The 15807-nt window shown below is 37.1% G+C and overlaps 1 protein-coding gene across 1 annotated transcript in view; it reads left to right on the forward strand.

Annotated features, from left to right (window-relative positions):
• LOC142335994 (cilia- and flagella-associated protein HOATZ-like) overlaps window positions 1-6495 on the forward strand; it is a 138852-nt gene extending 132357 nt beyond the window's left edge. Inside the window, exons 3-6 of the mRNA XM_075384433.1 lie at window positions 3428-3593; window positions 5296-5405; window positions 5651-5710; window positions 6159-6495. Of these exons, the coding sequence (XP_075240548.1) occupies window positions 3428-3593; window positions 5296-5405; window positions 5651-5710; window positions 6159-6383 (561 nt within the window). The 3' untranslated portion in view covers window positions 6384-6495. The remainder of the gene's footprint in view (window positions 1-3427; window positions 3594-5295; window positions 5406-5650; window positions 5711-6158) is intronic.
• Window positions 6496-15807: the final 9312 nt, after the last annotated feature.

Below are 15807 nucleotides of genomic sequence, written 5' to 3' on the forward strand. Positions count from 1 at the left end.
GACTCGAAGAGGCGTTAAGGTTGTCTTTTTTTATTTGGTAATATTTGGGGAGCAGAAAAACATGAGGTTCAAGGTGTAAATAAGCTTTAAAAATTTGTTTCGGTGAAATAAATTCGAACCGCGCAGAATAGAGTGAGTGGTTATTTGTTCATACCATCTTTTGAAACACAGCGAGTATGTTTTTTTTTTTGATAAGAAAACAATTTTGTTGTTCTTGTGCTGCTTTTTGAACTTGTTTTATAAAGTTTTTAAGTTGTACAGGAAGTTATTAACCACTCAAGTAGTTTTATATTCAGGTTTTAATGGATTTTGAACCTTTTGGAAGTTTAACACTATTTTGAAGGTTTTCCATCCAGGTTTTAAGGCTATTCGTTCCCCTTTTTTAGGTCTTTTGTAATGTTTTATGGATATTATTGGTATCTGAATTGAATCAGAATGATTGTAGGCTCGGTCTACAAGTTTTGATACAACTTTTCTCGATTTTTTTTTCAAAGTTAATTGTGTTTGTGTGTTTATTATGGCTGGTCTAATAATGTGCGAGAAAATTTGTTTTCTCGATTTCATGAAGTTTTTCTTGATTTTTGTTTGTGTGTACTCGTTCTTTCGTTTTCAATGATTTTTACCAAATTTCACTGTCCAATTTTTACTGTCTCTCACTGATTTAACTTAGGTTGTTGTAGTAAGGTATACGCTTCCTCAGAACGTGTAGTCTCAGTAGTAAAGTAAAGTGTTGCTATTAATAATTTTTTACAGCACTTCTTTTCGGAATGCGACATTTTTTTGTTTATTTTGGGCATTTAGAATTGTGGGTTTTGTTCTCTGTAAAAACTCGACGCTGCTGAAAAAGTGTTAATGTTCAGGTCATTTGTTAATTCAATTATTTGGGTTGTAATTTAGGAATTGTACTGCTATGTTTTCATTTTCGTTTTACATTCGATCGCATTTCTTATCTCACTGTTTCAACTGAATGGGTTTAAATTTTTTTCCCATTGAATTACCCAAGGTGGTGAGTATGGTCCCATCCAAATGAACCTAATCAAAAGAATTGGGACTGACTGATAAAAACCTTAGCACTATGCCGTAAAGTTCAAAAAAAGCGCAAGGGTACTGTGATCTATTGTAACTTGAGAATCAAATAAGAAAAATTTTGACGGTTTTTTAGGCATTTGGTAGAGTGAAAATCGAGATTTTACTTCTGCGAGAGGGCAACTATGTCGGGCAAAAAACGAGGTAAAAGAAAAAACATATTTATGTTGGTTACGTACTTTTCACTGTTTCTATGATTCAATTGCAAACTAATATACTAGGTTGAGCTGCTTCTCGAATTTTTTAGTGCCTGACTATTTTCCCCCTTATTCTATAACAGGCATCATTAATGTCTATCATGCATTATCATCATTTTCAGGTCATCAGGTAATTCATGTGTTTTTGGGTTGTAATTTAGGAATTGTACTGCTATGTTTTCTTTCATTTCGTTTTAAGTCCGATCGCGTTTTGCATCTCACTCACTGTTTCAACTGAATGGATTTTATTTTTTTGCTGATTAATAGCCGTGAAGCGATAGTGGCTATTAATGGGGGACAACGTGCTTTTTAATTGCTCTCAAACGAAGATTGTAGCAATTATAGTCCTTTCAGTCTTGTTTAATGCGATTTTTCGCTTGACCAATTTTTCACCTGACGCATTTGATTTTTCGTCCTCAAAAACGGGATGAACAGTTACCGCCCAGTGGGCATTAAGTGCTGTTAGATCATTTCAGCTGACTAGTCTTCAAGTATGTGATTCACAGAATGTTTTGGAGACTTACACTTATGGGCGGTTCTTAGAGATTGATCCCCCACTGTTGCCACCCCATCAGCCCCCCGGTGCACCCCCCCCCCCTGCTGCGCTCACTTACGCCCCTTAATTAAGTGAAAACTAGCCTTACTAAACCGTGCCAAGCTACTGACGAAGCCAACCGCTCGCCGGTCGTTTGAGAGCAATTCGCCCGACGTTAGTCGGTTATGTTTAATTCGTCGTCTCCATCGATGATTCTTGCGACCATTGACTTTTCAATTTCAGTGATTTCTGCTTCTAGCTCAATTGCGTGACCTACATCACTCAAAAAATGACTTTTGTACTCCCTTAATGAACTTTAAATTTTATGAACATTTGCTACTTAATAGCTACTCAATAGTGTGCATCTAATTAGTGCCAAACGTAGATGCCCTAATTCTTGAGTATTTGCTGTGGAATATTGATTTTGAAAAAGCTCTTTTAGATTTTTTTCCCTGTAGAGCGTATGTGTCTCATAAAAATAACAGTCCGAATCTAACCCAAAAATGCTAGTGGTCTATTAAAGGACTTGTGGTCAATCAGTCTATCTTATTTTTTTAGGTGTTTCAATTCCATGGAAGGCCACAAGTGTTTATCGCGGCTATTTTCCGGCAATCTGCCGGCTATTTTTGAATTACCCAATGTGGTGAGTAAGGACTAGGTCAAATGAACCTAATCAAAAGAAATGGGATTAACTGATAAAAAACCTTAGCACTATGACTTAACGTTCAGAAACATATTGCATTAAGTTATCAAAATTGCCCACTTATACTTATAGTTACCTAGAGTATACTTATAGTTTTTTATTAGAAGGAAAATCTTAGTCGCCCAAGGGGGCTATGATCTATTTTCTAACGAATTTAGATAATCAATTGGTAAAGAATTTGACGGTTTTTCGCGGCATTTTGAGAGAGTCAGAATTGAGATTTTAGTACTGCGAGAGGGCTACTTGTAGAGGAAGCGAACTTAGACCGATGAGGGCAACTATGTTGGCAAAAACTTAGACAAATGTAAGGCAAAAACATACGTATGTCGCGTACGTGCTTTCTACGTGCGCTTTTAAGATTCAATGGCAAACTAATTCACTAGGTTGAGCTGCCTCTCGAATATTTAGTACTCGACTACTTTTTACCCCCAATTCTCTAACAGGTATTATCATTAAGCTTGTGTCCTGACTTTAGAATTCATTCAAATAAATTTTACCTGATATAGTGAATGCGGTCAAGGGAAAAATTAAAAGCAATGGGATAGAATGATGACACCCCGTCAATGAATTATTGTTCTAGGTTATCAGATTTAAATTTGTAGCTGCTTTCAGTATTAGCTTAATAGCCCTCATTATTTGCTTAATAGAAGCCGAATAACAGTATGGTTGTGTAATCTAACTTAAACTGGTCGCTAAATTAGAACATTTTTACACTTAGAAACAGCCTGTCAATTTGTCTCTTTTATTCTTGTTTGTTTCAATCACGATGGGCCTCAAGGGGTTCAATAGCGGCAATTTTCCGGCAATCTGCTGGCTTAGTTTTTGTTTACAGTTGGGTTGTCAAGTTTAAATATTCTGACGCAATAGTGCAGTCGTGTTCGCCTTCGTTCAGTAATGTTGTTTCAGATAGAAGAGAAGTTACTCTTCTCTGGCACCGATCCAGACACAATAGAGTTGGCCAAGTCTTTCTGGAAGTCAGTTACCCTTCAGCCACCCCTGGAGTCAAGCCTCATATCCACACACATCCAACAGAGACTGCCAAAAGCACCCAAATTAAACCCAGCCAGCAATAGTAAGTATATTATTGCAGCTGGTATGTTTGGATTGTATCTGAATATGCATTTTGCTCATTATTGCTGCTCAGAAATTTTAAGAAACAAGTGGCAGAAAACTAAATAGTCGTTTAACGCAGTTTTTCCAGTTCTTGTTTTAATTGCTCTAGATAGAAGTATGTAGCAAGTATTGCAGTCGAATGTCTTTTTAACTGCTCTCAGACAAATTTAGCAATTATATTAGTTCTGTGGTCTTTTTACGACTCGAAGAGGAGTATTGAGATTCTACATGTTGGTTTCTAGCTATCGCAATTTGTTCATGACTTGAACTTTTGGTTAATGTTTGCGAACATTGACTTCTGTTTTAGAACGTTGACTTCTGTTTCCGATTTTTAGACTAAGAGTAGCTTAGTTTCTAATATATAGTAATTAGGAACTACTTGTAATACTTCAGGTCAAAAGGTCATTTTAAGAAGTTTTCTTCCCATAACAGTCTTTTTTCCCTATTCAAACTACAGACATCACCTACCTGCCCCCATCCACTACCTACCCCCTCCCCCCACCTACCCCTCCCTCATTTTTAAAACTTTGTCTATAGTTTGATTAGGCTATTAAGTTAATCGTTATTTTTTCTTTGATATTTCTTATTTTATGTTGGGTTAGGCTAGCAATTAAGTTGCAATACTCTTCGAGTCGTTTCCGGTATTCTGTGGATATTTTTAAGCCATTTTTCGCTTGACCGATTTTTCGTCTGAATCAATTGACTTTTGTCCTCGAAAACGAATTAACAGCGCTCCGAGGGTATTAAGTGGCCGAGCTGCTCTTTTAGAGCCTTACTAGTCTTACTAGTCTATAAGTATGCAAGTCACCGAAACTGTTTTCAGGAGTCAATTTCAGGTTGTGAGGGGGCGGTTCTTAATTTGAACCCCTTGGTCAACCCACCCCCCCCCCCCCCTCTATGTCAACCCCCCTACAACCTGACTATATGGACACCCCTATCGTCCGACTCTCCCACAACCCCCAACCCCCCCCCCCTCCCATCGCTTGACCCCCCATTCCGCTCACACGACCCCAAATGCTAGCATCCCTAAGCCCCAGCTGGCTACTACCGAAGCCAACCACTCGCCGGTCGTTTGAGAGCAATTCGCCTGACGTTAGTCGGTTTATGCAATAATGTTTGCTTGACCGATTTGACTTTCCGACTCCAACTGAGTTGTAAAAACTTGCTGCAGTAAAAATGTTAACTTTGCAGAATGACACTTCATTCACTTAATTTAAAAGTATGACGCTTCGTTCATTTCACAATAATGTTATTGTTTAGAATTTTAAAACGGAAAGCTCCCCATTTACCAAAATTTAACGATTCGAACGAATGATCTGGAAAAAAATAAGAAATTCTACAAAACTCTTATACTTCAGAAAACGATTTTTTCAATTGAGTAACTTGTAGAAGACTGCGAGAGACATGAAATCAAATATTAGAAGCCACCTAAAATGTACATGCGTAGAATTTGTTTGAGAGTCTCGAGTGAATTAACAGAAGTACTCAACCTGAATTTAACTGTGTTTACGTTTGTTAATTTCATAACACAGTAACAGATATTTATAATAAATTTTGCCATTGTTATGTAGTACAATTATAATCATGCGCTACCTTTTATTCAACCTTGTGTATAAACTTCAAAGGAAATCTTGCCTTTTTAAATTTTTTTGTGAATGTAGAACCCAATTTGGCGCACAAGGCTGCCAAGAAGGATGCTGCTTTGGACAAGTTCTTCATGCGTGCCAACCAGAAGATGCTGGTGGACAGAGCTGAACACATCAAGCGACTTGTTAGATCATCACTCACTCACTAACACATGTCTACTTTATCCTTGACCAAATTTCATAAGTGTGCGAGCTAACTAATACGTGGGCATTTTAGTTACAGAAATACACAGATTTAACTTTAATGAGAAAGTCGTTTGAGACTACTTCAGTATTCTATGGAGGGTGCTAATAAATTGTAAAAACCCGGGGGTACTTCGTTGTTCTATAAAGTCGTTTTAAGTGATTTTATGAAGTTCTTTGTTTCTAGGCCTATCATAGAATGCAGATGCTGCAGCTGTTGGAAAAAAGGAAAAAGGAGCGGATAAAGGTAAAGCCACCAATTTGTGCATCCTCGGTCAGATCAAATAGTTTAAAAAAATAATGAAAACTGGCATGGGAAAGAGTATGAAAATGGACTCGCGTCTGATAACAATTTGTTAGCTGTCAATTCGGAGCATTTTTATATATATGGCAGCAGTATGATGGATGGAACCGCAAACTAGCGAAGCTCAAGAAAGTTGGCCAACCAACTTAACAACATTTGCATGAAAATATATTAAAAGTTGCTACAAATTACTTGGCGTGAATTAGATTTCCATGCTGCTGTGCTGCCCCCAAAAGACAAGATAGTTTTAAATGCTGTATTCCGGTATAATTTCATATACGTCTTGTTAAGGCAAAAACACATTAATTTTACACACGCGCTTATTAAATTTGAAAATATCGAGAATTTTCTCATTGCACATAATAAGTTGTATTTGTTTTGTGGTTTACAGAAGGAACTGGTGTCAGAAGACTTCAAACCAGTGAAAGCAAGTGAGATTGAGGAGTTAGCATCGATGACACTGAATGGAAGTGAAGACGATGATGCTCCTCTTTACACCGAGGAGGAACTGGAGCAGGAGCTGGCCATGTTGAAGACATTCGAGACCACAATTCTGAGAGAGATTCAGACACCCTCAACACCACCTACATCTGCACCTGAGCAGGACACTAAGTGAATTGAAAACTTAGTTGAAGATCTCAAGTAGAAATCTGTAAATTGTCTATTCAGCAGCAATTGTATATATGTACATTTGTATTTGTCAATTACAAAATAGAATATTTGGATGGGCTGTTTTCCTCGGCAAACGAGAACTTTGTTGCTGTAATCGTTAGAAGTTGGAATGCTGCTGAAAAAGCCGCCCCTTGAGATTGATGACAAACAAATCTTCCGGGCTTTGCAAAAGACTGTTTTGCGACAATCACGCTGAAGCAATCAGTCGAAAGTGCCATGTCCTACGTACACACCGCGGTTTGCAGATTCAAATGTTTTATAAATGTAACTAAACGCGGCTGTTGTCATTGGATAATAGAAAATTTTTTCATTCCATTTTATTCTCATGCGACAGTGTTTTCGCCATTTTTATAAACAGCTTGGACAGCGAACAATCAAAAGCGATGGCAAAATTAGAGTGAATAGAATTTTGTGTTATCTGAACGTGATGCTGAAATTATTTTGAAGACAAAACTTAGCTATCAGTCACACAACGCGACACTCAATACTAGGAATGTGCGGAAGTGTTATTCGAACAGTGCTCCGCTGGCAGCATCTTTGCTACATCGGTACACAAATGTTAAAGGAAATTTAAATAGAGAACTCTATTAACCTAACAGTCAAAAAGACACTAAAGTGTCTGCGCAAAGATGTCCGCGTCGACAAACCACTGCGAGGAAAAGAATATAAACTTCTGCACGTTGCATTACATATTAATAGCCACGAAACGATAGCAGGGCCATTACTAATTTCATTGTAGTTTTTAATTGCTCTTGAACGAAGTTCATAGCAATTATTGTAAAGGTGTGTGTCTTTTTTTTGCAAACTTTTCCAGTTTTGACTGTGAGTGACTTTTACGCCCTTGACTTTTTGCGTTTGGCGTGAGCTAAAATTCTCTCTCAATCACAATTTCAAGCAGCTAAACTCAATTGGCGGCAATTTAATACTAAAAGTTATTTTAAATCTTAATAGTGGTATATGTAAACATCTAATGTGGTTATTTGAAGCCAACTATTGAACTTCTTAGTCCCATTTAAGCTCCCCCCCCTTCCCCCCGACTGAAGCAGCCTGCAATTCATTGGAGCTCCCACTAGTCGTTCGCGAGCAATTCTTCCGACGTTTAGTCGGTTATGTTTATAGGTGTTCCTGGTTCTTTTATGACTCGAAGAGAGTATTGCTTTTCTGGAGGTTTAAATCAAATTCTCGAGCAAAAATTAAAGCAGAAAATGAAACGATTGAAAAATCATTTGTGTGCGACAAATTGGAGAGAGGGGCAAAAGTGTTTTTTACTCATAGGCTGGTTGGCTCTTTTCTTAAGTTTCCTTTTGTTTTATTGTTTTTTGTTAGGACGATTGAATTGGTTATTAGGAGCGGCAAAGCGATAGCTGAGAATCTTATTGGCATTCTCTTGGTTTCTTTATAATTCAAAGAATTTGAATTCTATTGGTGCGCTGTTTTTCTGATTAAGACGCGAAAAGGAGTTTCGGTGGAACGTTTTTATCAATAAAATATAGGAGTGTATTAAGTTAATACCGTTAATTCCGCACGTTTAATTTAAGTGTTCATCTACGAGAAAGGTAAGTGTAGAAAAGTCTGAGCTGAGCAAGCAACTTTTTTTGATCACGTGTGGCATTTTAAAAGGAAATTTTTAACCTTCAATTTTGCGGCTAAAGATGTTTGTCTCAGTTATTTGAACTAGAAATAGTGCGTTTGGGAGCATTTTTGACCATCTGAAGCAAATAATACTTATTTTGAGCTATTTTCACAGCTTTTTTCAATCTTTTAATTTTCTATACTAGTTCTGGAAATATGTAATTGAAATTAGTTGTTTAAATTTTTTCCACTACTTTTCAATTTACGAAAACTTGAGTTGTTTTCAATGTGGAGTAATTTAAAAACAAAATTTATCCAATGTTCGTCTGATTTTTTCCTATTCTTATTTTTTTATATCATTATTCTATCTTGGAAGACAGCACTCTTACCATTGAAACAAATAAAAAACAAAGTTTTAATCGTTTAACATATTTCTACAAAGGTTTGGGTGTGTGAATGATCGAGCCAAATTAAAAAGTTTCAATCGAAAAACGGTTTCTGTAGTAGCATTTTACCATTTTATGGAAATTTTTTTGATGAATTAGTTCACAAATATTGTTTTTTGACTTTGTCAATCAAATTTTTACCTTTCCTGGTTTTCTATTTGCAAAGAAATTTTTATTAAACGCTTTATCGGCTTTTGTTGATAGACACTTTTCCATTATTATTTTTCCTTTTATTGCTTGAAAATGATCAATGTGGTTCATTACATGGATCAATATGCCAATTTGGATGGCTGATAAATTTTCTAATTTGAGTCGTTTCTTGAATTCGTCCATGCTTTTTTATAGATCGGTTCACATATGTGTATGATTTTTGAAATCAAATTGAAGTTAAAAATTTGTTCACGTCGAAACAGGAAGTAGAGCGAAAAAAACAAGTGATTTTGTGGTGTGAAATTTTCACTCAAGTAGGGAGACGAAACAGTTTTTGAACAAAATTTCGCTTTGTTGATTGTAAACTATTGTTAATTTGATTTTGATTTTCAGTGTTGTTTCAATTTTTTGCTTGGATTTTTTATCTGAATCACTTTTTCCATACATTCATAGTCACTTCTAGGACGGACGCGTTTTCTGCTTAGTCAATAAAAATTTGTATTGGGGCGCTGTCTATCTTATAATATATGTTCACACATTTTGACGGTTTTTGAAGTCAAATTGGAGTAGTGGTTATGGTCATGTCGTAACAGGGAGTGGAGCAAAAACGAGAGTGGTTTTGCGGCTTGACATTTTTTCACTTTAAGTTGAAAAATAGATGAAGAAAAACACTGTTTAACTTCTTTTCTTTTTTTCTCATGTTTACGACCGAATTTTATTTTCTATAACTTTTTCTATCCATTCAAAGTTCATTCTATATCTAGTAGTCTACAAAAATTCTTTGAATTGTACGTCGGGGTTTTTTCCTGCGATGTTTTTTCCGTCGTCCGAGATTTTTCATTACAATTATTTGACGTCACAATCACGTCAAATCTGCTTTCGGTTCAATGGTTCTTTAAATTTCATCTGAATTGCGTGCTGAATTGCATCACTCTAATTGAATGTTATTTAAGGGCAGCTAGCAGAGTCAGCAATAAGTTAAACATATTCTTAAAATACAACTCGGCATTTTAAAAAAGTTTAATTTTTGGAAGGTTTCTTCTACCATTTTTTGAGACTGCAGATCTAAAACGCTGTTGGGGCTATTTTCTTTCAATCTGCCAGCTATATTAGTAATAATTGTAGCCTTGGCTAGATTGTGTTTTGCAGTTTATGGGATAAATAAAGTTTAATGCTAATTAGGATGTTTATCTGATGTTTTTGAGTTTTTGTCTTTTTTTGCAATTTTTGGATATGGTTTTGATTTATTCCTTGCATTTGGAATTAAAAAACCTTATTTAGTGACAAAAAAGTTTTTAGGCACCAATTGATTGCAGATTTATTGGTATAAAACAATGTTTTCACTGATAAAAATGACAGAAAATACATCAGTATTGTATCCAGCTTTTTCCAACCAACTTTTTGCAGTTTTTCGATTCATCAACATGGCTCGCCAACAGACTTGATTGATGATTTTTTATTGTTTTCAAATGCCTGTGCGATGCCTGATCATCTTTATTTAATTTAGTGCAGTAAATCTTAATACGATGCAAAAATACGATACAAATAATTCTTATTTATTTGCCCTTCTTTCAAATATTCTTTTCAGATCAGTTTTCATGTTTCTCGCTCGTTAATGGTCTCCTGTTCATACTTATTTCATTTCCCGCTGCCTGATCAGACATGTCTGATCATACTAGTTATTTTGCTGACAATCACTGTAGTATCATAATCTTGTCTTTTCAATTCAAATTCTTTTATCAGAATCTCTTTTGATTTCGCTCCGCAAAGCTGAGCTCATAATAAAATAAGCATTTCACCCGGCGAAATCCAAGACACTTTTTGAAAGTGTGTCTTTATGCCGAGAAGGTAACAGTAATTTAACAAAGTACGACATCGCACAGACAGCAATCAAACAAAATCTTCGTGGAACCGATAAATTTTGGGATAAATCTACACCCGGTCCATCTCTCCGATGGGACAAGTGGAGGGTATAGTAAAGGTTAGCCCTGCTAGCCAAGGAGAATATCGTCTTGGATATAATTCTCAGTCCTAAGCCAGAAGTGGTAGAATCGACCCTGGAGCCTGTATACGAAGAAACGATCATCGGTTCTTAAACAAAATCGGAACGAGAACGTAGTGCCCGAAACGCCCAACAGAAAATGAACTGGCAAAATAAATGCCTAAAACGGACTGAAATCGGCAAAATGTGCCAAGATAAACAGTGGCCAGCTGTCAATCGAAAAATTGTCCCTTGCTCTGTCTCAGCATCAGTGTGGAGTGGCGCCGAGTTCTTAAAAGGAAGAATCCACACATCTTGGTAGATACTCTCTCAACTGCAGGATTCTGGAGGATTGTGGTGGAGGCATTCATTGGAACCCAAAATATAACGTTCGATAGACACGTTATTCTCATCGCGAAACAACTCTGGGGAGAAACAATTCAACATTTCTACGAAAACCCTAAAAAACTAGCGACAAATTGTGACTTCAAAAATAAGGAAGAAACGCTAATAAGAGATGTCTTTATCACCAAATTAATCGGCCCTGAAATGCAAAAGGAGTTTTTGAAAAAAACGGTGCTGTCATACACTATTAGATTTCGACAGTCACTTGCAGTGCGCGTTAACATACTTCTTTCAAAAGTGCGATTCGCGGAGCGAAATGCGAACTTTAATTACTTTCGCTTACTTGCGGTGCCAGATACAAAGAGAGAGAGAGAGAGAGAGAGAGAGAGAGAGAGACAACTGAATTTGAATTAGGGAAATGAAGTGATAACTCAAGTGCTTATCAAAAAAGCATGAACATGTGATCAGACATGTCTGATCACGAGGCGGGAAGCAAAAGGTAAGCGAATAAAGAGCAACTCATGACAGGAAGTATGAACAACAATGAAAGTATGAAATGAAGGGCAAATTGAAATGAACTAAATAGTTACATCATATAAATTTTATTGCACCAAATGAATAAAATGAACATAAGATATCCACGGGTATCACGTACCCCTCGTTGTGACAAAGAAAAATTGTGACATTAGCAATTTTTCTCATTGATAATGATAATAATAATATTTACAAATTAATAGTTGGTCACCAGTTAAACAAAAATAGAACAATATATGCACTGGTTATCATAGCTAAAAATAGAATAATACTAAATTATAAGTTTATAGTTTATGCAGTTTTGGTTGCGTGATGAATTTAGTGTGACATTTCTTGATTTTTTGCTTCGAAAACCGTCATTGATCTCACCAACGTCGGAGTATCCTGTTCCAGAATTGAGACAGCTTGCGGGGCAGGTGGCGAGACTTTTCCGATAATTGGAGAAATGTTGGTTTCTTCAGGCTGTTGGACGGCAATATTTTGTACAGTTTTGACAACCGATGCAGGTGGGGTTGAAAGTTCTCAACGTCACCCGCTTGACGTGGGCGTTTAGGTGGAGCAGCAATTGTTGAATCCGAAGATGAATTAACGAAGCTGTAGTATGAAGGGCTACGACGGTTTCTATCGGAGGATCTTTTAGCTTTTGTAGTTGAAATTGCAGGAACGGACGATGATGCAGACTGGGGAAGAATAGTCAACTTTCTTTTTGAAGCGGCATTCTCTTCCTGTCGTTGAATTCGGAGGCCGAGAAGGTTTGGTACATTTGGTATGAGCCCTCGCATTGCGCGTGAAATGTTAGATCTTGAGGATGAAACTCCAATGCCCGGTTCACGCCTGCGGTATTTCATCTCTTTATCATCTTTTTATCTTTCCGGGTGAACTGTTTAATATGGCTTTGGATGTGCTCTTCCACCGAATTTTCTCCGATTCGTGGTCCCCGTCGGTCCTTGTTGAGACTGTCTTTGTTGCAAAGTTCCAAACTTTCTATGTCACTGTTTTTTACGTGACGATAGGTTTTCCAAGCTCTTTTTTATTGATGTTGTAGGACCCACTTTCAAAATGTTTGAGCCTGGAGCAAGAACCTCGTATAAGCCCTCTAATTTTTTTGAAAATCGCTGGCCGCGTATTTTCCTGGCCAATTTGAGATGAACCGCTCGTTCTTTCAGTGGAATTGGCCGGCATGCACCGGATCGAAGGAAGCGAGATTCGCCGTCCGGCCTCTCTCTTTCTCTTTCATGAGCTTCCGGCGTAGCCCGAGTCATTCCAGATTCTACTTCGATGTCGCTTCTGTAACCATTTATCCACTTCTCGTTCTGTAGATTTCCCCTGGCGTGATTGTGTCATCATCTAAATAGTTGTTCACAGTAATTTTATATGTGAGATTAGATAACATGGGCTTAGTGGAGATTACGCTCAGCGGGTTATTAGATTTTCGGCCAAAGTGCTTCGAAGGGCGAGATCTTTGTTGTTTTCTGCCCACATATCCATAATTGGTGAATGATAACCTTTAATGCATACTTTACAAGAAATGCGTTATTAGCCGATTTCTCTTCTTTGATACATTCAGGTCTAATTTTAATTGTTTGCATGAGTCTTCCTACCAATCCAATACCACGATGATCGTTTACTGGAGCTTCAATAATTTCAATATTAATTGTTTTGCAGAAATTCTTTACTTGATTGCCAACCAAACATTTTGCTTGATCCAGATGAATAGATCGGGGAATTCCGTGATTTTCAATGTACATGTTCCCAAAAACATTAAAACGTTCGGTCTATTAGCTTTGTCATAAATACATGCAGTGGGGTATTTAGAAAAACGATCAATAGCGGCTGAAAAATATATCTCGTTACCCTTTTCATCGAAAATTGGACCTCCAAAATCAAATTGATTTTCTTGATTGGGTTCAACACACGGTACATGGGGTCAAAAATGTTTAGCAGGAACTACAGACTTAAAATTCTTGCCGATTACTGTAGAAGGTTTGCACTCCATTCATGTATGGCCACCAGCAGTGCGTGGCCGTGTAAATCGTTCCCCAGGTACTTGGTTGGCTTGCGTGGATGTCATCGATTAACGCTTCTCGGAGAACGTTTGGTATGGCCACCTTTTTATTAACACACTCGCAGCCAGAACGGACATGGAGATCTCTCCAATAAAGATGTATGCATGAGTTGAGTTCTTTTAGGCGATTTTCGCTGTTCGTGAGTATTCAGTCATGTACCTATTTTAAGACAGGGTCTTTGCTGGTTAGGGATGCAATTGGGAACTTACTGAATATTTTATTTACAATATGGTTGAATGTTGGGATCTGATTGCTAGGCGTTAGGGGGTACTGACGTTAGAAGATAGGGCTGGTGATGCTGGGGCTGAAAATTGGGTAGAACTTGCGGCGCGAGTATCACTTGGGGAATTGGATAATCGGCGCGAGATGTAGTTGGAGGCGTGGATGGTTGATTCGCCATGCGAGAGGCGTCAGTGAAACGAACTCTAGTGATGCGCTTTTTAGAAGGCATGTTGTATGAATTTTGGTCAGTATAGTTAATGTCTATGGTATTATTGAATTGAAGAGAGTTATTTAAATTAAAAGTAGGCGACTGATTTCCAAGATGATTTGAGGCAAAAAGCAATAATTCTATTTCTGGGTGGTGACTTTCAAAATTATTTGCGGAATGTCTCCTAATTGGCGGCAAATTAGACCTGATGGATTGAGTTTCGCGCGTTATCAGAGATAAATCATTTCAATTTTGGAAGGATTGTTTAAAATGAGTTGTTTTTGGCTTAGCGAGTGAATTGTTAATTGGTTTTTGCGACGCGGGATATGCATTTTCTAAATTGTTTAAATTACCGCTAGTATCTGCGATTTCATTAGAATCATGCTTATGTACGCAGGTAGCGTGTGTGCTAATTAAATTTATCGCATTATGTGTAGTTTCAAATTTAGGTGTGATTTAAGGTGCGGGAACACGTGCTTGTATTAATTTGTTCAAATGAAGTGCAGAATCAGTAGGTTTTAAATTAAATGAAATAACTGATGCAGAGATAAGTTTCAATTTTGCCACAATGAATTCATCATCATAGGCAGAAACTTTTCTAGCTTTTTGGTTTGGATGTCAGGAAAAGTAGTCTACTAATCCCATTTTTGCCCCAGGCAAGTGTTCAATATCAAATTGAAATGGTAGTAGTCTGTCGATCCAGCGAGTTAAACGGCTGTTGTATGATTTATTGGATCGATTTACTTTCAATATAGAAAGGAGAGCTCTGTGATCTGTAATGACTGTAAAATGTTCGCCATAAAGATAAAAAATGTTTTTGAAATATTCAATAGACCAAACTATTCCAAAAAATTCGACTTCATTGACACTATATCGCTCTTCACATGAATTTTAAAAGTGGAATGTAGAGGCAATTGGTTTCCACCCATCAACTGTTAATTGTTCAAGGGCTGCCCCGAAACCGGAACGGGAGGCGTCACATATTACGCGCGTCTCGAGTTGCGGGTTATAATGGCTATTTTCGGTGTTTCTTTATTTCAATGAAACAATTTTCATGCACCTCATTCCAGATAGTTTTTGATGACTTTCTTAACAAACGACGGAGTGGGTGGATAATTTGAGCTAAGTTTGGTATAAATTTACCGATGTAGTGTACTGAACCCAGGAAAAAACGGAGTTTCTTTAAAGGCTTTGGAGCCTCAAGAGTCAAAATAGCGGAGGTCTTGCCCTCGATAGGCGAGATACCTGATTGTGAAATATGGTAACCCAGCCAATCTTTTTCAAGTTTAGAGAAATGACATTTTGGAAGGTTGGTTCTAAGCTTTTCGTCAGCTAAACGTTCAAGACAATTCAAAACGTACTGTTTATGTTCTTCCTCCAATCATCTATTTAGAATCAGAATATCGTCGAGAAAACAATAAGTGTTTTTTAAACCAATGAGAGTATCATCCATAGCTTTTTGAAATTCTTCCGGCATATCTGTTAGGCCATAAGATCCTGTTTGGAATCTGTACGTGGCTGTCATGTCTCCGCTTATTACATAGAAACTACAGTGATTTGCTGTGATAGGATCTAAATTTAATTGGCTACACGCGTACTTGAAATCCGATGTGAAAAAATATGTTTTGTTCTGCGGTGCAGGAGCACTGATTTGTTGAGAAATAGATTCGATAAGCGTATCGACATTAGAATTTGATATTTGTTTTTGTAGAAAGTTTTATTTAAAATTTTGGAATCGAGTGCAAGTTTAATTGTTTGATCTTTCTTTACAGCGACATCAATTGGTTCATTCGAGAATGTTCTAAGTTGTGAACTGACCTTTTCATTAATCCAAATAGCATGTG

Source organism: Convolutriloba macropyga, chromosome 3 (assembly GCF_964194025.1).
Source record: "Convolutriloba macropyga chromosome 3, txConMacr16.3, whole genome shotgun sequence".
Lineage (NCBI taxonomy): Eukaryota > Metazoa > Xenacoelomorpha > Acoela > Convolutidae > Convolutriloba > Convolutriloba macropyga.